Source organism: Salmo salar, chromosome ssa07 (genome assembly GCF_905237065.1).
Source record: "Salmo salar chromosome ssa07, Ssal_v3.1, whole genome shotgun sequence".
Classification (NCBI taxonomy): Eukaryota; Metazoa; Chordata; class Actinopteri; order Salmoniformes; family Salmonidae; genus Salmo; species Salmo salar.
Genome location: NC_059448.1, coordinates 56,430,028 through 56,454,747, shown reverse-complemented (window position 1 = coordinate 56,454,747; position 24,720 = coordinate 56,430,028). Strand labels below are relative to the sequence as shown.

The 24,720-nt window shown below is 46.6% G+C and overlaps 1 protein-coding gene across 15 annotated transcripts in view; it reads right to left on the bottom strand.

Moving 5' to 3' along the window:
• The window catches only part of LOC106609740 (neuron navigator 3), a 388,938-nt gene that overhangs the window by 82,704 nt on the left and 281,514 nt on the right, over window positions 1-24,720 (bottom strand). For 14 of the 15 annotated variants that reach the window (XM_045722334.1, XM_045722323.1, XM_045722324.1 and 11 more), the window contains 3 exons: window positions 20,424-21,501; window positions 15,960-16,075; window positions 4,587-4,695 (listed from right to left, as the gene is read on the bottom strand). In XM_045722334.1, coding sequence (XP_045578290.1) covers window positions 4,587-4,695; window positions 15,960-16,075; window positions 20,424-21,501 — 1,303 coding nt within the window. Of the gene's footprint in view, window positions 1-4,586; window positions 4,696-11,673; window positions 13,386-15,959; window positions 16,076-20,423; window positions 21,502-24,720 lie in introns of those variants that run through there. The other variant, XM_045722337.1, reaches the window with a different exon arrangement.

Here is a 24,720-nt window from a genome sequence, read left to right as displayed (position 1 = left end):
ACAGACACACAGACACACACACACACACACACACACACACACACACACACACACACACACACACACACACACACACACACACACACACACACACAATCCTGTCTCCTGCAGCCTCCAGGAAGGTGGAAGACTGATATGGTGTCATCACGGAGGCTAACCCACAGTATGGGAGTGGCACTTTTCTTCTCCAATCCCAGAAATCAATAGTCAGGATGAAACGGGGTGGAAACAGCACAGGAAGAATGGGGGGGGGGGGGGGCACAACCTTGATGTGTGTGTCCACATTTACAGAGAATGTTGTTTTCCCATCGTTGACCTGGAGTGCGCTGGTTAAGGTAATATGAAGGACAGTAGAATAATGATCCTGCCTGTCTGGAGTATGTACTGCATGGACATGGATGGGAGAGCTTCATTCAATAGGTCTGCAATGGCTGCCGCTGGTTGAAATGCATGGGGGTGATGAGGTAGAGCTGTATGTGCGGTGGGCGCCCAGGTTGACAGGTGTTACAGATCAATTGGTTTCACCACTGATGGCGTGAAGGAAATGAGTTTAGCCTGTGCAAGTCTACGTCCCAAATGGCACCCTATTCCCTACACAGTGCACAGGGCTCTGGTCAAAGCAGTGCCCTACAGGGAACAGGGTGCCATTTGAGACAGTGCCTAAGCCTGCATCTGTGAGAAATCACATGCTCTCCTCAGCACGGTGCATCTGCCCAGCAGATATCCAAACATCGTATAGCTGTGAATAATTGACTCTGCCTATAACGCTGTAAACACCAGTTTAACAAACTAGACCGGGTAAAGCTAGTACATTTAAAATGTCATCCGAGGAGTCAGAATCCCATGGGACTAATACACAGCCACAGTGGAAAGGGATTTTTGGGGGCAATTGTTCTTTGCTTGCAATCTCGGGAATCGCCCTTGAAGAGCACAGCATCTTTTCATATGCGGAAAACATATTTCTCTTCAAATGTCAATCAATACTATTTTTTTCATTCCTTCTGGGTGTAGGTTGGACAGAGAATCAAACACGGGCTTTGATCGATACAGATTATCTGTGGTGGTGTGGCATGCAACGTCTGGGTCTTGGAGGAATGTGGAGGTTACTGTGAGGAATGTTAGTGTTGTGGTGGATGGCGCTCTGTTTCAAGCAGAGTTCAATTACAAACCGGGTGGGGGGCCCTGGGGCAGGGATTCACACGTTAGAATCAGCCATAGAGAACAACCAGTACATGAGTAATAACAGAGAAACCACCACACAGAGAGGTCCTTTAAATGGGTTATAACAGAGAAACCACCACACAGAGAGGTCCTTTAAATGGGTTATAACAGAGAAACCACCACACAGAGAGGTCCTTTAAATGGGTTATAACAGAGAAACCACCATGCAGAGAGGTCCTTTAAATGGGTTATAACAGAGAAACCACCACACAGAGAGGTCCTTTAAATGGGTTATAACAGAGAAACCACCACACAGAGAGGTCCTTCAAATGGGTTATAACAGAGAAACCACCACACAGAGAGGTCCTTTAAATGGGTTATAACAGAGAAACCACCATGCAGAGAGGTCCTTTAAATGGGTTATAACAGAGAAACCACCATGCAGAGAGGTCCTTTAAATGGGTTATAACAGATAAACCACCATGCAGAGAGGTCCTTTAAATGGGTTATAACAGAGAAACCACCACACAGAGAGGTCCTTTAAATGGGTTATAACAGAGAAACCACCATGCAGAGAGGTCCTTTAAATGGGTTATAACAGAGAAACCACCACGCAGAGAGGTCCTTTAAATGGGTTATAACAGAGAAACCACCACACAGAGAGGTCCTTTAAATGGGTTATAACAGAGAAACCACCACACAGAGAGGTCCTTTAAATGGGTTATAACAGATAAACCACCATGCAGAGAGGTCCTTTAAATGGGTTATAACAGAGAAACCACCATGCAGAGAGGTCCTTTAAATGGGTTATAACAGAGAAACCACCACACAGAGAGGTCCTTTAAATGGGTTATAACAGAGAAACCACCACACAGAGAGGTCCTTTAAATGGGTTATAACAGAGAAACCACCATGCAGAGAGGTCCTTTAAATGGGTTATAACAGAGAAACCACCACACAGAGGTCCTTTAAATGGGTTATAACAGAGAAACCACCATGCAGAGAGGTACTTTAAATGGGTTATAACAGAGAAACCACCATGCAGAGAGGTCCTTTAAATGGGTTATAACAGAGAAACCACCACACAGAGAGGTACTTTAAATGGGTTATAACAGAGAAACCACCATGCAGAGAGGTCCTTTAAATGGGTTATAACAGAGAAACCACCATGCAGAGAGGTACTTTAAATGGGTTATAACAGAGAAACCACCACACAGAGAGGTACTTTAAATGGGTTATAACAGAGAAACCACCATGCAGAGAGGTCCTTTAAATGGGTTATAACAGAGAAACCACCACGCAGAGAGGTCCTTTAAATGGGTTATAACAGAGAAACCACCATGCAGAGAGGTCCTTTAAATGGGTTATAACAGAGAAACCACCATGCAGAGAGGTCCTTTAAATGGGTTATAACAGAGAAACCACCACACAGAGAGGTCCTTTAAATGGGTTATAACAGAGAAACCACCACACAGAGAGGTCCTTTAAATGGGTTATAACAGAGAAACCACCATGCAGAGAGGTCCTTTAAATGGGTTATAACAGAGAAACCACCATGCAGAGAGGTCCTTTAAATGGGTTATAACAGAGAAACCACCACACAGAGAGGTCCTTTAAATGGGTTATAACAGAGAAACCACCACACAGAGAGGTCCTTTAAATGGGTTATAACAGAGAAACCACCATGCAGAGAGGTCCTTTAAATGGGTTATAACAGAGAAACCACCATGCAGAGAGGTCCTTTAAATGGGTTATAACAGAGAAACCACCATGCAGAGAGGTCCTTTAAATGGGTTATAACAGAGAAACCACCACACAGAGAGGTCCTTTAAATGGGTTATAACAGAGAAACCACCATGCAGAGAGGTCATTTAAATGGGTTATAACAGAGAAACCACCATGCAGAGAGGTCCTTTAAATGGGTTATAACAGAGAAACCACCACGCAGAGAGGTCCTTTAAATGGGTTATAACAGAGAAACCACCATACAGAGAGGTCCTTTAAATGGGTTATAACAGAGAAACCACCATGCAGAGAGGTCCTTTAAATGGGTTATAACAGAGAAACCACCACACAGAGAGGTACTTTACATTTCTATACTATTCCTGACAGGATATCAGATTGATGACAAACACAGCCTCTCTATCAGCTGGACCAGTTGGCCATGAAGTACCCACACGATGGAAATGAAGCTCCAGTCAGAAAAGAGAAAAGAAATCCCTCATATAAATAACAATCACGCACTGTGGGCCGGTTCTTCATGCAGCAGTGATTCATTACAATGGAGGTGAAAAACCTTCGCCCTGATTACCTCTTAATGGCAATTTCTGTGTGAAAGACCTTTTAATGGCTTGTCCATTCTGTTGTTACGAGCCCCATGTGAATTCCTGTCTGATACCCTCACTCTATTTACACTCATATATACTGTAGCAGACTGACAGGCGGGCAGACAGGCGGGCAGACAGGCGGGCAGACAGGCAGACAGACAGACAGATTTCTACATGGCTGATGTTGAGGGTTTGATAATCCTTCATGTTCCATGCTGGGTGTCCTCTCCTCATTACATCTCTAAGTGTCTCAATGGAATAACAGCAGTGGCCCCTGGGGGTCTAACTGGAGTCAATGTGCTAGAGAAACAATGGTGCTTTATTGATCAGCAGCGCCGCGCTCCTTTCTGGTGGCGGTGAGAGAACACGCGCTGCCATCTGTCATGGCTGTTCCGCCACCTTGCCACCATTTTCCCCACAAATGGGTCAGAAATATCAGAATAATCCATTGGAGAAGAGAGGAGTACAGCCCAGAGCCATGACAAGAACCCATGATCATCATTATGACTCGCCGGAGATCAGCCAAGACATTCCTTTAATGCGAACAGGCTGTTGTTGTGACGGACCAGACATGATAGGTTGTGGTTTTCTGTCCCCCTCAAACACCATCAAAGTGTGCCAATAGCGTGTAAGTACTTGATTAGAATATCTAGGAAATATCAAGATATGGTAATTGGGGGAAAATCATAAAGAGTTTTGAGACTTCTGAGATACGGCATCTGTCCTTTATATTCTGATCAAATCAGAATGTTTAATCTTAAAATAGACTTCCAGACAGTTTAAAAACCTGAAAACATCAGGAATCCTAAATAATAACTGACCAGTGTTTTAGTTGAGGACCTGATATAATTATAATCATGTCAACTTTAGATTGAGGAACTGCAGAGAATGAAAAACATCAACATGTAATTGTACGAGGTCAACTATTTCAATTCCAGTCAATTCAAAGTAAACCAAATCCAATTCCAATTCAAAATTGTCGTAATTGAAAGCATTGAAAATTGGAATTTCAGTGTACTTCCTGAATTGTCTTCAATTGAAATGGAATTGACCCTAACCCTGAGTCCCACAGTGGACGTTCCCGAGCCCGTTGATCACCTGTGACTGATCTGCGTCCCCCGCAGACTGGACATGGTCTCCTCCAGGTTCTGCCGTAGGTCAGCAATGTTCTTCACTGTCCGCATGCGTCTCGTCTCCGGGTCTTCCCCTGTAATGCACAGAGAAGGGGTTTATGAGAGATGTTGGGCTCTGTGGTGAAGTTTCCCTTAAGTATAGATCTAGGATCAGCTTCCTCTGTCCCAATTCTAACCTTAACCATTAGTGGGGAAAAAGCTAAACTGACCCAACATCAGCGTCTAAGGGCAACTGCATGTTACACCAGATGGGGCTCCTGTAACATTCTGTTTCCTCAAGACGCCGCCATACATCAGCATCACCAACATCACCATGACAACGCACTCTGACAGGTAGCATGGGTACGCATTCCAAGATGCTGTGCCGACAGTTTGAACCCGTCTCAGCTGTCAGGACGGAATTGTCAACGAAACATGTTTTTTGTGGAAAAAGGACAATTCTGCAGTCCTGCCATTTTCAACGCGAACATAGAAACCCACTGCCATGACGCTGCACTCTCCATCTGTAAGCTACAACATATATTTTGCCTCAACAGCTAAATCTCAGATAGTCTTTCAATCTTAGTCAGTCCCATCCAAATGCATTTCATCTCAGTCCAGGACCTTTCCCCTGATTCCAGTTCAGCTCCGACTGTAACCACTTCATGTTTTATATACTTACAATAGTTATATATAAGACTCATTCACAGTAAAGTGCCTGTTGCAGTACATTGAGCCCATTCTACTGCAGTACATTGAGCCCATTCTACTGCAGTATATTAAACCCATTCTACTGAAGTATATAAAACACATTCTACTGAAGTATATAAAACCCATTCTACTGAAGTATATAAAACCCATTCTACTGAAGTATATAAAACCCATTCTACTGAAGTATATAAAACCCATTCTACTGAAGTATATAAAACCCATTCTACTGAAGTATATTAAACCCATTCTACTGAAGTATATTAAACCCATTCTACTGAAGTATATAAAACCCATTATACTGAAGTATATAAAACCCATTCTACTGAAGTATATTAAACCCATTCTACTGAAGTATATTAAACCCATTCTACTGAAGTATATTAAACCCATTCTACTGAAGTATATAAAACCCATTCTACTGAAGTATATAAAACCCATTCTACTGAAGTATATTAAACCCATTCTACTGAAGTATATTAAACCCATTCTACTGAAGTATATAAAACCCATTCTACTGAAGTATATAAAACCCATTCTACTGAAGTATATTAAACCCATTCTACTGAAGTATATTAAACCCATTCTACTGAAGTATATTAAACCCATTCTACTGCAGTACATTAAACCCATTCTACTGCAGTACATTACGCCCATTCTATTGCAGTACATTAAGCCCATTCTATTGCAGTACATTAAACTCATTGTATTGCAGTACCTAAAGTCCATTCTACTGCATTCTATTGCAGTACATTAAGCCCATTCTACTGGGGAGCTACTAATAAGCAGTAGAGTGCTACAGTACTTGTGGGCTGTATTCCAAATGGCACCCGATTCCCTACATAGTGCACTACTTTTGACCAGAGCCCTATGGAGCCCTAATCCCTACATAGTGCACTACTTTTGGCCAGAGCCCTATAGGCCATGTTCAAAAGTAATGCAATGTGCAGGGAAAAAGGTGCCATTTGGATTTTACCCGTGGCAGTGTCTTCCCACAAACACAGTCGTAGACACAACAGCTGTAGGAAGACACTACAGTGCTATAGTCCAAGGGCAAGGCCCAGGCATATCTGCCTGCCTAGTCCAATTAGGCCTGGCTATGCTCCAGCCATCATCGCCTCTGTCAGCGGACACCATGGGCTGGTAATTAACATGAGTTGTGGGAGACCCAAAATGGATGCCAGTCACAGCAGTTTCCAGTTTCAAGGCACAACAAAAAAACAACCCGTCTCCTCAAAGGAGCGTTGCAGAATGAGTCGGCACACGCGTCTAATGAGGGAATAACAGAATGTGTCAGCGCTGCTGATAAAGTTTTCATGCTTTTTCTATTTCATATTGGAATGCTGTAACCACGCCAACACTGGGCCAAATGTGGTGAATGCGTGTGGGTTTTTAAAATGGCTTGTCATGTTCCTTTGTGTTGAACTTTTTGTTCACTAAACAGTCAACCAGCGCTTAACATTTAGAGAACGAATATACTCCACACAAGCTGAATATTAACTTACCGTTTGGTGCATCACCCCAACATACAACGCAGAGTGAATGCTTTCATTGTGTTATAAAGTACATACATAGTGAGTACGGAGTCCATCAAACTCTGTCAGCAACCTTCAAAGCTGACCTGATTTTGGAAGAGCTGGTGAGCGGCACCTCTAAACTGTGTTCACGCATCACTGCTTCTGTCAAGAGGACTGATACAGCTTGCGCACACACGCACACGCGCACACACACACACACACACACACTCCGAGGGTGTCTCAGGGGGAGCTGGGATAGGCAAAAAAACACATTTCCATTTCCCCCACGCATAATTATGCACACAGGTACATGTGTGAAACAGGACAAATATAATCACCCATCTAATTACTTATTATATACACACACTCACACACAGCTATGTCTTACTATACCCCTAAACCTAACCCTAACCTGAACCCTACACCTTATCATAGCGCCTAAACCTAACTCTAATTTTAACCCTAACTCTAAACCTAACCCTAACCTGAACCCTAAACCTTACCGTAGCGCCTAAACCTAACTAATTTTAACCCTAACCCTAAACCTAACTCCTGAGCCTAAAATAGCCTTTTTACAAGTGAGGACTGGAAAAATGTCCTCACTTCTCAGATTTTTGTTGATTTACTATTCTTGTGAGGAAATCTGGTACTCACAGGTACAGTAAAACGTGTACACACACACACAATTTTGGACTATTTCACCCTGACCCCTGACCCCATAGACGTGAGTCCGGTTCAGAATCAGTCCTTTCAGGGAGGCTGTTAAGATCTGAGGTGGGACCAAGCCCAGGCAGCATCCGTTAACCCCGAGCCACGGGGGTGGCCAATCAATGCCTCCCTATGCCGTCTACGGTTTCAGACTTAAAAGGGAACACAAAAGAGCTGGACAGCCTTGTATAATGTACTCAATAGGACAGCCTTGTATAATGTACTCAATAGGACAGCCTTGTATAATGTACTCAATAGGACAGCCTTGTATAATGTACTCAATAGGACAGCCTTGTATAATGTACTCAATAGGACAGCCTTGTATAATGTACTCAATAGGACAGCCTTGTATAATGTACTCAATAGGACAGCCTTGTATAATGTACTCAATAGGACAGCCTTGTATAATGTACTCAATAGGACAGCCTTGTATAATGTACTCAATAGGACAGCCTTGTATAATGTACTCAATAGGACAGCCTTGTATAATGTACTCAATAGGACATTGAATGGCTTTTAGAGCCCTTTAATTTGACTGTTGTGTGTCTCACTGTCAGCTGAAAGGATATAGAGAGGGAGAGCGAGAGAGCGAGAGAGAGAGAGAGAGCAGAGAGAGAGAGAGCAGAAAGAGCGAGAGCAGAAAGAGCGAGAGAGAGAGAGAGCAGAGAGAGAGAGAGCAGAGAGAGAGGGAGCAGAGAGAGAGAGCAGAGAGAGAGAAGTGAGGAGGAATGCTCATATCATGTCTGTGTGGGTGGGGTGTGGCAAGTTGGTCTGAGAGACAGTCTCAAAACTGCAATACATCTTCATCCCTCTCTCTATTCGTCTCCTCGCTTCACCCTATCCTCGCCGACAAAGATCCAATCACAGTCCAATTATAAAGGGACACAAACAGGGTTGGCCCTGGGGGGGGATCAGGGCTGGACACAGTGTGCATCCCAACTGGCCCCCTATTCCCTATAGTGGGTTATGGGCCCTGGTTAAAAATAGTGCACTACATAGGGAACTAAATAGGGAAAAGGGTGCTATTTAGGATGCAACCATGCTCTCAGTGATTTAGCCGCGGGGAGTGAGTCATAGAGCGGTAATGGAGTGGAGCATTCACCTAAAGCAGAGTGCTGCTCTGTTATTACACCATCACTCACTACCATCACTCACTATTATCACTCACTACCATCACTCACTACCATCACTCACTACCATCAGTCACTTCCATCAGTCACTTCCATCACTCACCACCATCACCACTCACCACCACTCACCACCCACCACTCACCACTCACCACCATCATCACTCACCACCATCACTCACCACCACCCACCACCATCACCCACTACCATCACTCACCACCACTCACCATCACTCACTACCATCACTCACCACCACCCACCACCATCACTCACCACCACCACCACTCACTACCATCACCATCACCCACCACCACTCCCCATAGGCACACCCAACAGGTAATATGTACCATTCATTTTATACTCAAAGGCGGTCAGATTAGATTTTGGGAGCGAAAGGTAATAATATTGATGTCGAAATAAGTGGGAAGTATGTAAATATTAATATGTAAACATTAATAATTTGGTATTTGCCGCAAATAATACTGTTAAAAAGAAATTATACTATTGATGCCGTTATTAAACCAGATTGTAAAAAAGGAAATAGGTGTTAAGAGATTATGAGGAAAGGTTTAGGTCTTAGATTCCTCCCGCACCGTGTTCACTGGAAATCTAGAGATCAATAACATTATTTGTATCTAAATGATATGAATGTTTGAGTAACAAAAGCCGTGAACCTCATTCTAGACTGTTTATGACGGGGGGAATATAGCTGCAAGCACCACTTGACAACGTGGTACCAGGGGAGGTGATCTCAGCCACAGTCAGATGCATCGCTATTCAAGTCCCTGCTGAGCACAACAATCATGCTACGATGCAGCGACAGCACCGCAAGCCACAGGTTGACCCACACAAATATGAACACACACACACCAGCATTTACACACAGATGCGTGCACACACACAAACACACACACGCACACACACACACACCCAACACCACCACAGGCCACAGGTTCAGCAGCTGCCTAGTATCACTCTCCCTCTGTTCAATAATGCATGTTCTCTTTAGCTTGAGGCCCGCACCTCTCCTGGAGAGAGTGAACACCACTCCCTGCTCCACACATCCTAATGAGTCCAGCTAACACCGTGTCTCACAAAACACACCAGGGGCTCGGCAAGGCTTGCTCGCATGCACCAAACTCTGAATACGCCTTCGTGCAGAGAATGTCAACTCAAATCATTCAAACCCATTTCTATTGTCACCCACAATCCTCTCTGTGTTAGATAGCATGTGTCAACTCTCCGCAGCTTGCTGCAGCCACACGCCTGAGAGGAAGGACAAACTGGATCCAGAGTGTTATGACTTCTCCCAGCTAAAACCTGTGCTGCTGAGTTCTGTCCTAACAGGCAGTACAGCACTGAGCTGCTTGTTAAACCACATCCAATATATCGTTCCCTGAGGCAAAACCCTGAGCTGCCATACTGTACTATACTGCAGCTGGGCAGGCTGGGCACTTTTACTGCCAACTTTGTGTGGAAATGGGCTTTAGGAGGTACTGTAACTATCTGGATAGATCACACAGACAGGGATAGTATGGATGGATCACTGTCACTGTTGTATTCACAGGCAGGGAGGGAGCGCGTACGCTGCAGCTGGCAACAGCACTGGTACCTCTTCAAGAATGGGAGAATTTGGGGCTGGGCTTTTTCAGTGCAATACAAGCTATTACTACTACAGTGATTATTTATGTTACTACTATTGCTACTACAGTGATTATTTATGTTACTACTATTACTACTACAACAATACCACAATGATTATTTATGTTACTACTATTACTACTACAGTGATTATTTATGTTACTACTATTACTACTACAATAATACCACAATGATTGTTTATGTTACTACTATTACTACTACAGTGATTATTTATGTTACTACTATTACTACTACAATAATACCACAATGAGTATTTATGTTACTACTATTACTACTACAGTGATTATTTATGTTACTACTATTACTACTACAATAATACCACAATGAGTATTTATGTTACTACTATTACTACTACAATAATACCACAATGAGTATTTATGTTACTACTATTACTACTACAGTGATTATTTATGTTACTACTATTACTACTACAATAATACCACAATGAGTATTTATGTTACTACTACTATTACTACTACAGTGATTATTTATGTTACTACTATTACTACTACAGTGATTATTTATGTTACTACTATTACTACTACAATAATACCACAATGAGTATTTATGTTAATACTATTACTACTACAGTGATAGCACAATGATTATTTATGTTAATACTATTACTACTACAATAATACCACAATTAGTATTTATGTTACTTACTTCAGGGAATTTTCATACGTATTTGTTTTACATTTTTTTTTACATTTTAGTCATTTAGCAGACGCTCTTATCCAGAGCAACTTACAGTAGTGAATGCGTACATTTCATACATTACTACAGTGATACCACAATGATTATTTATGTTACTACTATTACTACTACAATAATACCACAATGAGTATTTATGTTACTGTTATTACTACTACAATAATACCACCATGAGTATTTATGCTACTGTTATTACTACTACAATAATACCACAGTGAGTATTTATGTTACTGTTATTACTACTACAATAATACCACCATGAGTATTTATGTTACGGTTATTACTACTACAATAATACCACCATGAGTATTTATGTTACTGCTATTATTACTACAATAATACCACAATGATTATTTATGTTACTGCTATTACTACCAGTGTTTCTACTATTACTAAAATGATTATTTCTGTTAGCACTACTAATAACACAACCACTACCACACAGTAACTATGACTACCTTTACCTGACACTACTACCCAAGCTTCAGTCCACTACCACACAGTAACTATGACTACCTTTACCTGACACTACTACCCAAGCTTCAGTCCACTACCACACAGTAACTATGACTACCTTTACCTGACACTACAGCGAGAGAGTGTGACTAAGGTTGTGTGTGTGTGTGAGAGACTTACAATGTGGGTGTGTGTGCAGCACCTGCTCCAGGTCACCCAGCATGGTGAGGATCACCTCCTTGTCCAGCTGAGCCGTGCCCTCGCGGGCGCCCCCCTCCGCCTCCTCCTCCGCCCAGTACCCCCTCTCCCTGCCACCCTGGACCCCGACCCTGGTGCCCGCCACTGATGCCACCTCGTCGTCCGAACGCCCACTGCTGCCCTCTTCATCCGTACCCTCCTCCCTGGGCTTCCCCAGCTGCCCACGTAGCGTCTCCCGAGGCGGTTGCTGTTGCCCGCCCAGCGATGCCCGCCCGACCGCCGTGCACCTCCATGGCACAGGGATGAGGGAGTGCTCCGACTGGGAGAGAACTTTGGTCAGGGAGAGGGACAGGGAGCGCGCCCTGGTGCCCCTCGCACCCCTGCCATCCCTGGCTGGCTCATTCCTGGGGCTGCCCCCACGCGCTGGGGATGATGACAAGGATGAAGAGGATTTGGAAGGCGTGGGCGGGTCATCTAGCTCGAAGGAGTACACCCGCTGCTCGCCCTCGCTCAGCAGGGTCAGGTTGGTCAAGGAGCGCTGCTTGCGGAGGTTCAGGTTGTCTGGGAGGGGCTGGGGGGGTCGGCGAGGGGGGCTTCCACCCTGGTACACGGAGAACTCGGCGCCTCTCTTCATCTTCACCTCCTTTCTCTCATTCACTCTCTCTCTGTTCGTCAGTGGGTCTGTGCTGGTCCACCTGTTTGGCTCTGTTCCCGTTCACATTCTGGCAGTGGTGGCTGGGGAGCCGGAGGAGGTGAGAGGAGAAGAGGGTGGCGAGAGAGGTGAAGACTCCTCTATCTGTGGGGGGGGCTTAGGTGGCCCCGTGTCCAGCGCTCACCGAGGGTCCAGGCTTCATCCAGACGGAGGGAATGAGGGATGGAGGGATGGAGAGCATGTTGCAGACGCCTGGATGAAAACCCCCCCCCTCACGCACAGCAGAGTCCAGAGCCATCCTCCAGACATTGCATTCCCATGGTCACCCAGCTAATAACTGGTGCCACAGACACACACCAACAAAGAAAACAAACACTGCTTTACCTCCCACCTCCTCCTCTTCTCTCTCTCTCCTCCACCTCAAAACAGCAAGAAGCGGTGAGGGTGTGTGGATGAATGCGATTTTACATCTCTCTCTCTCCTCCGTTCTATTCTACTCTCTCTCTGCTTCTCTCTCTCTCTGCTTCTCTCTCTCTGCTTCTCTCTCTCTGCTTCTCTCTCTCTGCTTCTCCCTCTCTTTATCTTTCTCTATTAAGAGTAGAGGGGAGCATTTCATTCCTCTCTCCCTCTCTGCTCTCCTGTTAATTACCAGCTCAGCAGAGCCTTTGCTTCTCTCCCTCTCTCCTCTCCTCACACCAGAGAATGGAACCAGCACTCAATCTCTCCGCTCTGTTCATTTTAGCATTCAGCCTGCAATTCTATCCTTCCTCTCCCTCTGCCGCTCTCTCTCTTACTCTCTGCCTCATCTGTTTCTCCCTCCTCTCTCTCTCTCTCTCTCTCTCCCTTTCTCTTGTCTCGCTGGTTTCCCTGGACTCTGCTGCAGTAGTGGCAGCCTCTGCTGTGGCTACTGCCGACCATCAAAGCACGTGTCTTCAGTCTCCACGTCTGCCCACTTCAGTTCAGGAAACGCCTCACCACAAGTCGCAGGGTACTTGGGTTGTATGTGTGTGAGTGAAAGAGAGTCAAAGGATGAAAACGCATGTTCAACACTGCTGCCTCCCCCTCTTCTCCTCCTCTTCTCCTCCTCCTCCTCCTCTTCTCCTCCTCCTCCTCTTCTCCCTCTTCTCCTCCCCCTCCTCTCTTCCTCTTCTCCCTCTTCTCCTCCTCCTCTCCTCTTCTCCCTCTTCTCCTCCTACCCCTCCTCTTCTCCTCCCTTTCTGCTCCTCCCCTTCTCCCTCTTCTCCTCCTCTCCCTCTTCTCCTCCTCTCCCTCTTCTCCTCCCCTCCTCTCCTCCCTCTTCCCATCTCTCCCTCTTCCCTTCTCCCTTTCTCCTCCTCCCCTTTGCCCTCTTCTCCTCCCTTTCTCCTCCTTCCCTTCTCCCTCTTCTCCTCCCTTTCTCCTCCTCCCCTTTGCCCTCTTCTCCTCCCTTTCTCCTCCTTCCCTTCTCCCTCTTCTCCTCCCTTTCTCCTCCTCCCCTTCGCCCTCTTGTCCTCTCCCTCTTCTCCTCTTCTCCTCCCCTTTTCCCACCTCTCCTCCCCCTCTTCTCCTCCCCTTCTCCCCCCTCTCCCTCTGCTTTCCCTGATAAAAACCAGAGTGACTGGGAGTTGTTTGGACAGCACACCTGCGAGTTGCGGCTCCCTGATAGCCGTGCTGCGCTGATGCACAGGCTAATTAAACGTTATAGGGTTAATGAGGTAAAGAGTAAAGCCCCGGCTCTCCTCTAGCCTCGACAAGACTGCAGACTGTCTGTCAACAGCTTCAACACTTCCTCTAGTATTAATAACCTCAACAGTACAGACACACACACCATAGACAAACAACAGCCTCCATGTGACCACACATGCTATAAGCTCGTGATGCAGAGAAACTCATGGTAGCAGTTGCCCTGAGCAACCATATCCAAGGTGACATTAACTGCCATGGACAGAGATGGTATTTACAGTTGTAGGATCTTAATTTGACCCGTTTCTCCCCAGACATTTTTGTCGGGGTTGATAGATTTTTAGTTAGGGCAAGTCAAGTCTGACATTTTAAAATGTGTGCCAAGAGTGTGCAAAGCTGTTATTGAGGCAAAAGGTGGCTACTTTGAAGAATCTCAAATATAAAATATATTTTGATTTGTTTAACACTTTTTTGGGTTACTACATGATTCCATACGTGTTATTTCATAGTTTTGATGTCTTCACTATTATTCAAAATAAAGAAAAACCCTGGAATGAGTAGGTGTGTCCAAACTTTTGACTTGTACTGTATGTCTACCTCTACATTGACGCTACACTGATCTTCTGTGAAATGACTGTAAGTTACTCTGTCCGTTAAACAACCAAAATGTAAATTAAAATGTAAACTCAGTGCTGCAGGAAATTTTGCCCGAAGATGATGAACCATAAGTAGCTTTTTGAAAGACTTCCTTCACTATAGAGGCTACCGCAGACTCACACTCCAGGCAAGGAGCAGTTCAGGAGTCCAAACTGAGAAAAAAAACAAGGGTGCAGTTTCTCCTAGGTACAGATCTAGGATCTGCTTTCCCTCCCCGAATCCTAACCTTATGAATAGTGAGGGAAAAACAAAACTGACCCAAGATCAGTGTCTGGGGGCAACACAATCGTCCTGATACAGAAGTGAACCACCATGGCTCCTCAGATTATCATCTACATACGTTCATAAAAAGACCCCAAAAAACACAAAAATCAGACTTTCTGAGTAGAGCGTTTCTCCAAACATTTTCATAAATGAACAAATCAAAGCAGAAAGTTCAATGGAGTCTCGCTGACCGCGGCGCTCATTGTGCCGTGACCACAGTGTGTATATTACAGGTTTGGCGATGTAAAAACACAACATTCCAGACATTTTACTTTAGGTGTGGCTTTGTAAAGGCATACATTTAGTGGACTAAAGTAGAGCTATGTAGGGACCGTTCCCTTTGTAGACGACGATTTGGGGAGTCATTTGTTTTGTGACAAAACAATCTTTTGTTATCCCATACCCAAATGACAAACCAGCTTATAGTAGAGCAAGGCCTAAGACACGCAGTATGTTAAGTTAACATGCAGACCCACTAGGCAGGAATACACAGCAATATCTATTTTCTATGTCACAATAGATGTACTATGATTTGGCAGATACCTGACCTGCAACACCAAAGCTACGTAATAACACATCATCATTTCCAAAGGACATTATCCACATTACATTTCCATCGCATTGAAATTCTATCAGTCTCTGTGTAAATGCCAACCTGAGCTGCAGCCCAGCCCACCACCCAGACAATACAGATTCTAGCTATCGCTGTCTCCTGCAGCCTCTGGCCACTGTCTATCCGGATGAGCCGCCACATCCCCACAGCTAGAACAAGACGCCGGGCGCCGGGGCATAACCAACGGCAACTGCGTAAACAAAGGGCCACAGATGCCTCCAGTGTCCGCCAGTCGTTCCTGACCTTTTCCCTTCGCCGTGTGAGGTGGGGATCAAGGGACCCCCCATGCTACCTCAAACACACACACACACACACACACACACACACACACACACACACACACACACACACACACACACACACACACACACACACACACACACACACACACACACACACACGTCAGCGAGTGTTGCCTACCTGAGATTTCTTCCAGGCACTGCTTGGCAGTCTTGCTGTAGACCAGGTCTCCCTTGGTGGGACTGAGGCAGTGGTCTGTGGGGGCCACCGTGGTACAGTCGTTCTCGGAGTACGTCCTGGGAGAAACAAACAAAGCCATGGTTATTCAGGAGACACATTGCATAGAGCGTTTGTTTTCATGTGGTAAAAAACCCAACGGGAGCCGGACTGAAATACTTCTATTTGTGCTTTTTCGTATTTTCAACAGAAGAAGATGAATATCTCAGGAGGATCTCTTAGATGAAGTGAGGTTTTGTGGGTGAAGGGAAGTTTGTCTCTATCTGTGTGTACATGTGTGTGTGTGTGCATGCATGAGCCTGCCTATGTGGAGTCAAAATCCACACACTGGCTTGCATTCCCTGTCTCCCTATAGCCTATGGGCCCTGGTCAAAAGTAGTGCACTAAAAAGGGAATAGGGTGCCATTTGGTAGGCAGCCTGTGTTTGTTCCCTTGCCTTGGGCAGAGATGTGAGAAACCCAGCCAGACGTCCTGACGGCTGCTAGATAACTCTCCCTCACCGGCACACCCACAATAAAGCCTTTCCCCAGCCACCTGCACCGCCACAGATAAACTGGCATCCACAGAATGCTGTATCAGCCAATGAGTTGAGCACTGTGAAACCTCGGTTTCTAACATCCGCCCTACAAACTACTTCTACATAGATAGAATTTCACAGAGAGAGACATTCAGAAATATGGCAGCAATTTGACAGCCTGCAAAAAATGTAGGAATGGGTAAATGAATTGTTTACTGGGGGAGGGTATATATTCTGACAACTCAGTTTAGGAATGTATGTTATAAAGATGTACAACAAGGATCTCAAATCAGTCTAAAAATACCCTGAGAAATGTACTGAGAACAAAACAAAGCACAGCACAACCAATCACAAGTGAGAATCTCAGGTGGAATCAGGTCAGAGAGAGGACGCACATACAGTGTTAACGTCACACAGCAGTGCCCTACAATCACCTCCCTGGCTGCTGTCAAAGGCGGAGGCAGGGGGACTGTAATCAACGAAACACAAACTGCAGCTAACTGCTGCTGCCTCTGCTCTTCTCAGCCTATGCCCCGGCTGCTCTGCTGTGGCACAGGAGAGGGAAGAAACCTAATTGGCCCTGAAATGATGGTAAATTGCGGCGCAGCGGGAGGCCCTAAGTGCGAGGCCGCTGACAGTTCCTCCTCTGTCAGGCAGGTCGGCGGGGGCACACCTCCCTCCGGAAGGGAGTGAGAGAAACAGAGGAAAGGGGGAGGGAGGGAGACATGGGATACTATAGCCAGGATTGGACAAGCGAAGGGGAGAGGTAGGCAGGAGTGTGAGTGATCAGGTAGAACTGAGCATGTCAACCTGTTGGCTGCTGAGCCACAGAAGACAACGTGCTTTTCATTTTGGTTGATTGCATCTTGGTTAAGTAGCTGAGCTGCTCATGATTAGGACCTGATGAATACAAAGTAGGAGAGAGATATGAAGAGAATCCCTTTTTAATGGCATGACATTACAGTGTATTTTGTGCGTTGCTTGTCTCCCATTTAATGCAGATGGAGAACAGGTTGGAGAACAACAGCATCTGCCTATGAATGGTAATCAGGGATGCCTGTTAATGGGCAAGACGGCGAGGTGCATTGGACGGATTAAGACAAATTCCCAATGGTGAGTCAGCGAGCAGCAGAGTGCATTTTGTGCCAAGGTTGAACCCTTTTTGGAAATTATAGAGAAAGAGAAGAGAGGGAAAAGTTTCTCGGAAGCCGATTATGGCTCGTTAATAGAATCTCCCCCCCCACTGTTGTTAGCACGCCCGCCATCATGCACAGGCTCTGTCTCTGACATCACAAAGCCCCTATGCAGTGGCCCCCATCCAGTCGACAGATTGAAAGGTGGGAAATTAGCTTTGATGGGTGGCGTCCGTCTGGAATCAAGGCTTCCAACTCTCACTCTAATAATAGGGCTTATTTGGGGCGCCAAGGGATGCAGAGATTCAATTGGTTGTACACAGGAGTGTGACTGGACGGGCCAGCCCTCGTGTGTCTGTGTGTGACTGTAGGGTTATCAAACGAGCCTTGGCACCACATGCAGTCCCGTGGGCACAATGACAGAAGGCGGGATGCGGATAAAGGAGTGGAAGTATGGAGGGATGGATGAGGGCCTCTTTTCTCTGTCTCCCCATGAAACCTGTTCTAGATGGATCATGATGAGAGATCAGTCAAGACGCAGTCTGCGTCCCAAATAGCTCCCTATTTCCTAGAGCAGAGACCTGTGGGCCATGGTCAAAAACAGGCCTCTGGTCAAAAGTAATGCACAAGACAGGGCTGCCATTGGGATCAGATGCATTTGATAAGACAAGTAAGGTTAAAAGAAAGGCTGGAAATTCATCTTGGAGTATAACTGTCACTTTAGCAGAGGACATTTTAAACAAACATGCCCAATAATTCCCTCTCAATTCCACTAACAACTGTCCTAATAATTTTTTTTTTTGTATTGTTCTCAACAAAGTTGAACTCCTTCGCAGAAATCAAGTGGCAAACAAGAGACATTTGCTGCATATAAAAACCCAAATGATGGACGGTTCAGACACAAGTTCAGCTGTACTATGTCAGGTGGAACAGAGGGCCTTGGGGTAATGCTGCAGGCAAAGACATCAGGACATGGAGGTAGTGAGGTTAGTTTGGACTGTCATTCTAACAACCTGCTGAGGTTAGTTTGGGCTGTCATTCTATAACAACCTGCTGAGGTTAGTTTGGACTGTCATTCTATAACAACCTGCTGAGGTTAGTTTGGACTGTCATTCTATAACAACCTGCTGAGGTTGGTTTGGACTGTCATTCTATAACAACCTGCTGAGGTTAGTTTGGACTGTCATTCTATAACAACCTGCTGAGGTTAGTTTGGGCTGTCATTCTATAACAACCTGCTGAGGTTAGTTTGGACTGTCATTCTATAACAACCTGCTGAGGTTAGTTTGGACTGTCATTCTAACAACCTGCTGAGGTTAGTTTGGACTGTCATTCTATAACAACCTGCTGAGGTTAGTTTGGGCTGTCATTCTATAACAACCTGCTGAGGTTAGTTTGGGCTGTCATTCTATAACAACCTGCTGAGGTTAGTTTGGACTGTCATTCTAACAACCTGCTGAGGTTAGTTTGGACTGTCATTCTATAACAACCTGCTGAGGTTAGTTTGGACTGTCATTCTATAACAACCTGCTGAGGTTAGTTTGGACTGTCATTCTATAACAACCTGCTGAGGTTGGTTTGGACTGTCATTCTATAACAACCTGCTGAGGTTAGTTTGGACTGTCATTCTAACAACCTGCTGAGGTTAGTTTGGGCTGTCATTCTATAACAACCTGCTGAGGTTAGTTTGGACTGTCATTCTATAACAACCTGCTGAGGTTAGTTTGGACTGTCATTCTATAACAACCTGCTGAGGTTAGTTTGGGCTGTCATTCTATAACAACCTGCTGAGGTTAGTTTGGACTGTCATTCTATAACAACCTGCTGAGGTTGGTTTGGACTGTCATTCTATAACAACCTGCTGAGGTTAGTTTGGACTGTCATTCTATAACAACCTGCTGAGGTTGGTTTGGACTGTCATTCTAACAACCTGCTGAGGTTAGTTTGGACTGTCATTCTATAACAACCTGCTGAGGTGAAGGCAGTGTACCAGAGCTGAGGGGAAGGCAGTGTACCAGAGCTGAGGGGAAGGCAGTGTACCAGAGCTGAGGGGAAGGCAGTGTACCAGAGCTGAGGGGAAGGCAGTGTACCAGAGCTGAGGGGAAGGCAGTGCACCAGAGCTGAGGGGAAGGCTGTGCACCAGAGCTGAGGGGAAGGCAGTGTACCAGAGCTGAGGGGAAGGCAGTGTACCAGAGCTGAGGGGAAGGCAGTGTACCAGAGCTGAGGGGAAGGCAGTGTACCAGAGCTGAGGGGAAGGCAGTGTACGAGAGCTGAGGGGAAGGCAGTGTACCAGAGCTGAGGGGAAGGCAGTGCACCAGAGCTGAGGGGAAGGCAGTGCACCAGAGCTCATTTGGGTAATTGTGATTTGATTGTGTATTTTTCTTTGTATTTTAAGTGAACATCCTACAAAGCCCGCTATAGAAAAGTCCAAGTCTGTTAACAGCCTTGAAGACAAAGATTGTCAGATGAGGATTCTTGGCTTGATGGGATTACTCCCCCAGGATACTAGTGGTATGGTGTAACTAGCTAATAGAAAAACTCTTCATAGCTTATGAACACACCAATCATTAGAGAGACCTTCGCCTGACCACCGCACACTACCCCAGCCCCCTTGTCACACAAAACAATCACGCACGTACACACACACACACACACACACACACACACACACACACACACACACACACACACACACACACACACACACACACACACACACACACACACACACACACACACACACACAGACAGTCTCACCTATACATGAAGGGGGCGACGGTGGCTGTGTTGGGGTGGTTGTGCTGCTGCTGCTGGGGGAGCTGCACCGCTCCGTTCCCCCCCATGGCCCCTGGGGGCTGGGACAGGGCAGAGGTGCTGGTGGAAGACACCATGTTGCTCCGACGGCCCTCCAGGCCCCCCAGGGAGCGCTGCTGCATGTAGTAGCCCCCCTGGCCCCCTTTAACCACCTTGGCCTTGTCCCCTTCCCTGCCCCCTCCACTACCACCCTGGGTGGCCTGGGTCTGGGCTTGACTGCCGGCCGGCTTCCCCGTAGCCGAGGGGGCCTTGAGCCCAGGCTTGGGGATTCCACTGGAGGCAGGGGCGATGGCGCTGTCCTTCTTGCCCGCTGCAGGCTTGCCTCCCTTGGGGATGAGGCTGGCGATCTTAGAGGTCTTCTTGGATGGATCCACCATGGGTTCCCGTTGTTCCTCTTTGGGAGGGGTGCTGGCCTTACCTCCTTTGCTCCTGCTCTTATCCTCCTTCTCTTTGGGCTGGGGCAGGGACTTATTGGTGCCGCCGCTGGAGGGCGACGAGCCCTTCACACAGCCCTTGTTGGCTGCTGCCAGGGAGGGGGGCGAGGCAGTCTTGGCCAGCTGCTTGGTGCTGTTGCTGCTGCTAGTACACATTGACGACGTTGGCTCCGTTATGCTTAGCCCTTCCTCACCGTACTCCGACAAGTCATCCTCCTCCTGCAAGGCCATCTCGGCCACCGACGGCGAAGTCCGTGCGGCCGAGCGAGGGTTGATCATCCGGAACTTGTCCAGCATGGATCTCTGGGAGGCGCCACCGCTAGCGACAGAGCCCGACTTGGGTGCCTCGGTCATGGGGGTCCGTAGGCGGTCGGAGGCGGGGGGTGGGGTGGGCGAGTGAGAGGGCGAGGTGGAGACCGAGAGCATGGAGGAGGTGGCACTGTGCTTCATGTTCATGGACTTGCTGCACCAGGACTTGCTGGCGGTGGGGGAGGGGATGGCAGAGGCCAGCTGCTGCCCGCTGAGGCTGGTGGGCACGGGGGCACCTCCGTTCATGCTGCCAGGCAGAGGGATGCTCTTCGCCGATTCTGCAAGGGAGACAGATAAACAGACACACCACAGTTACATCAACAGTCTCAGGAACACAACTGGATCAATACATACACATGTGGTCTCATATACTGAGAGAACAATTTGGATTGAAAATGAAATGGCAGGTACTTTCTATGTAGAGCCAAATATTCACCATCATTGAGTCATCTGCAGCAGGGGTGTCAAACTCATTCCATGGAGGGCCTACTGGCTGCAGTTTTACCTTTTGTCCTTTCATTGAATCCCTAGACCACCAGGTGAGGGGAGTTCCTTACTAATTAGTGACCTTAATTCATCAATCAAATAGAAAGGAGGAGGGAAAAGCCGCAGACACTCGGCCCTGCGTGAAATGAGTCTGACACCTGTGATCTACAGCCTCTGGCACTTTGACAGAAGAACCATCATTGCAGTAAAAACGCTCTCAAAAGTAGCACGCTATGATATAAAAGCACACAGGTTCTTCCCCAATGACAGGTATGACTAGAGTAGTCCATCACATGGGAGCTTTCCATTGGCTTCACGCTGGTGTCTCAAAGATGTTGTTGAACCCAGCCCAGGATCCACTACACTGTCACATTTACACTTCTATTACATGATCACAAGCAGAGAGAAAGAGAGGGAGAGAGAGGGGGAGAGAAGGGGAGAGAAAGAGGGGAGAGAGGGGGGGGAGAGAGAGACAGAGACAGAGAGAGAGGGGGAGAGATAAAGAGAGAGAGATAAAGAGAGAGAGATAAAGAGAGAGCGATGCTGTTTGGATGGGTCGCAGGCATTTTCTGCACCACGGGAGACAGACAGAGAAAGGCTTGTCTTGCTCTCTCTGCTAGGCTGCAGGGGGGATTGGCTGGTAAGGATGGGGGGCATCGTCGGGGGGTAGGAACAAAAAAGAAACGGAGCAGATCGGCAGTGCGCTATCCAAATCTTTCCCATTGCAAACAGAGATCCTAGTGCAGCAGTGCAGCAGTGCAGCCTGCTGTGCGCTCAAGCAAAACATTGACTCAGCAATTGATTCTGCGAAACCTAAAACTGTTTCCGTTTCCCCTGTGACAGTGGGATGCCAGGCAATTCACCCCCTGGGCCAAAGCTGCCTGGGAACTGGGCAGGTGTCTAATGCCAACAGAAAATAAAAACATTTACTTGTGTGGCGTTGGAAAGCAAGAATGGGTTGATACATGAACAAAAGAACTGTATACTCGCTTTCAAAAGAACCAGGGTGTTTCAGAATGCACGCACGCACACACACACACACACACACACACACACACACACACACACACACACACACACACACACACACACACACACACACAGAGACACACACACACACACGCAGAGACACACACACACTCTATGACGTATCGGTGCTACACTAGATGGACACAACCACGCCCCACGTACACCCATCCGTCAGGATCGTGAGATAACCGATGGTCCCGTTAGCCACTCAGCAGTGGCTCTGACCTTCTGAAGGACCCCCATTTCTCCTCTCTAGTGGGTGTTCAGATCATCATCAATCCCCTAGCAGACGCCTCCCGGCCCCTACACTGTGCTTTCCATGGAGATACATTAATACTGTACTGCTACTTTCTACCAAGGGGAGAGGTTAGTGATAGGAAATGCATTGCAACCTTAAGGATTATACAATATACTGTACATACAAAAGTGGAACCCCTTGAAATTAATGGGTTCGGCTATTTCAGCCACACCCGTTGCTGACAGGTGTATACAATCGAGCACACAGATATGCAATCTCCATAGACAAACATTTGCAGTAGAATGGCCTTAGTGAAGAGCTCAGTGACTTTCAACGTCGCAGCATCAAGTCAGTTTGTCAAATTTCTGCCCTGCTAGAGCTGCCCCGGTCAACTGTGAGTTCTGTTATTGTGAAGTGGAAACGTCTACAAGCAACAACAGCTCAGCCACGAAGTGGTAGGCCACCCAAGCTCACAGAACAGAACCACAGAGTGTTGAAGCGCATAGCACGTAAATATCCTCTGTCCTCGGTTGCAACACTCACTACCGAGTTCCAAACTGCCTCTGGAAGCAACGTCAGCAGTCGGGAGCTTCATGAAATGGGTCTCCATGGCCGAGCAGCCGCACACAAGCCTAAGATCACCATGCGCAATGCCAAGCGTCGGCTGGAGTGGTGTAAAGCCCGCCACCATTGGACTCTGGAGCAGTGAAATCGCGTTCTCTGGAGTGATGAATCCCGCTTCACCATCTGGCAGTCCGACGGACTAACGTGGGTTTTTTGCGGATGCCAAGAGAACACTACCTGCCCGAAAGCATAGTGCCAACTGTAAAGTTTGGTGGAGGACGAATAATAGTCTGGGGCTGTTTTTCATGGTTCGGGCTAGGCCCCTTAGTTCCAGTGAAGGGAAATCTGACATTCTAGATGATGGAAGCAAGTCCCCGCAGCAATGTTCCAACATCTAGTGGAAAGCCTGTCCAGATGAGTGGAGGCTGTTATAACAGCAAAGGGGGGACCAACGCCCTATTAATGCCCATGATTTTGGAATGAGATGTTTGACGAGCAGGTGTCCACATACATTCTGGTCATGTAGTGTGTGTTTGCCTTCTATTGTTGATTGATGTCGTGTCAAACAGCAGGGACATGCTGGGATTCACATTCACTATATAGAACTGCCTGTTCTCTCCATCTCCTCATTCAGCTCTACTCTCCATAGACGACAGTACTTCTCAAAGGATGCTAGATGGTTTATGGAACCACATTATTTTCAAACCTACATGATGGAATACTGAGTCATAAGCACAACAATATAGCTGAACTGCTGGCCTTTCCAGGGACACAGCCTCGGCCTGAGGCACTGTGATTCTCCCTAACCGTGCAGTATTTTCCCCAGAGGCAAGGGAAGGAGAAGGGCTTTAGCTGCCGCCACGCGAGGCGTTGGTACACTAATCAGCTTATGATCTGGGCCACAGCCTTTAAAACCTTACGACGCCTGTAAACGTGTCAGTCCGTGGCAGGAACATGTAAGCTGGCACACGCCAAGTCATCTCTTTAAAGACCAGCCTGTGTGCGTGTGTGTATGAGAGAGTGTTTAAGACACAGATAGAAAAAGAGAGAACGATAGAGAAAGAAAGAGAGAAAGAAAGAGAGAAACAGAGTGTGTGTCTGTCTCATGACTAGCCCGACTGCTCTTTCTGCCCAGAATCTCACTTAACCCTTACATCTAAGAAGCCCAGTCATTCTTGTG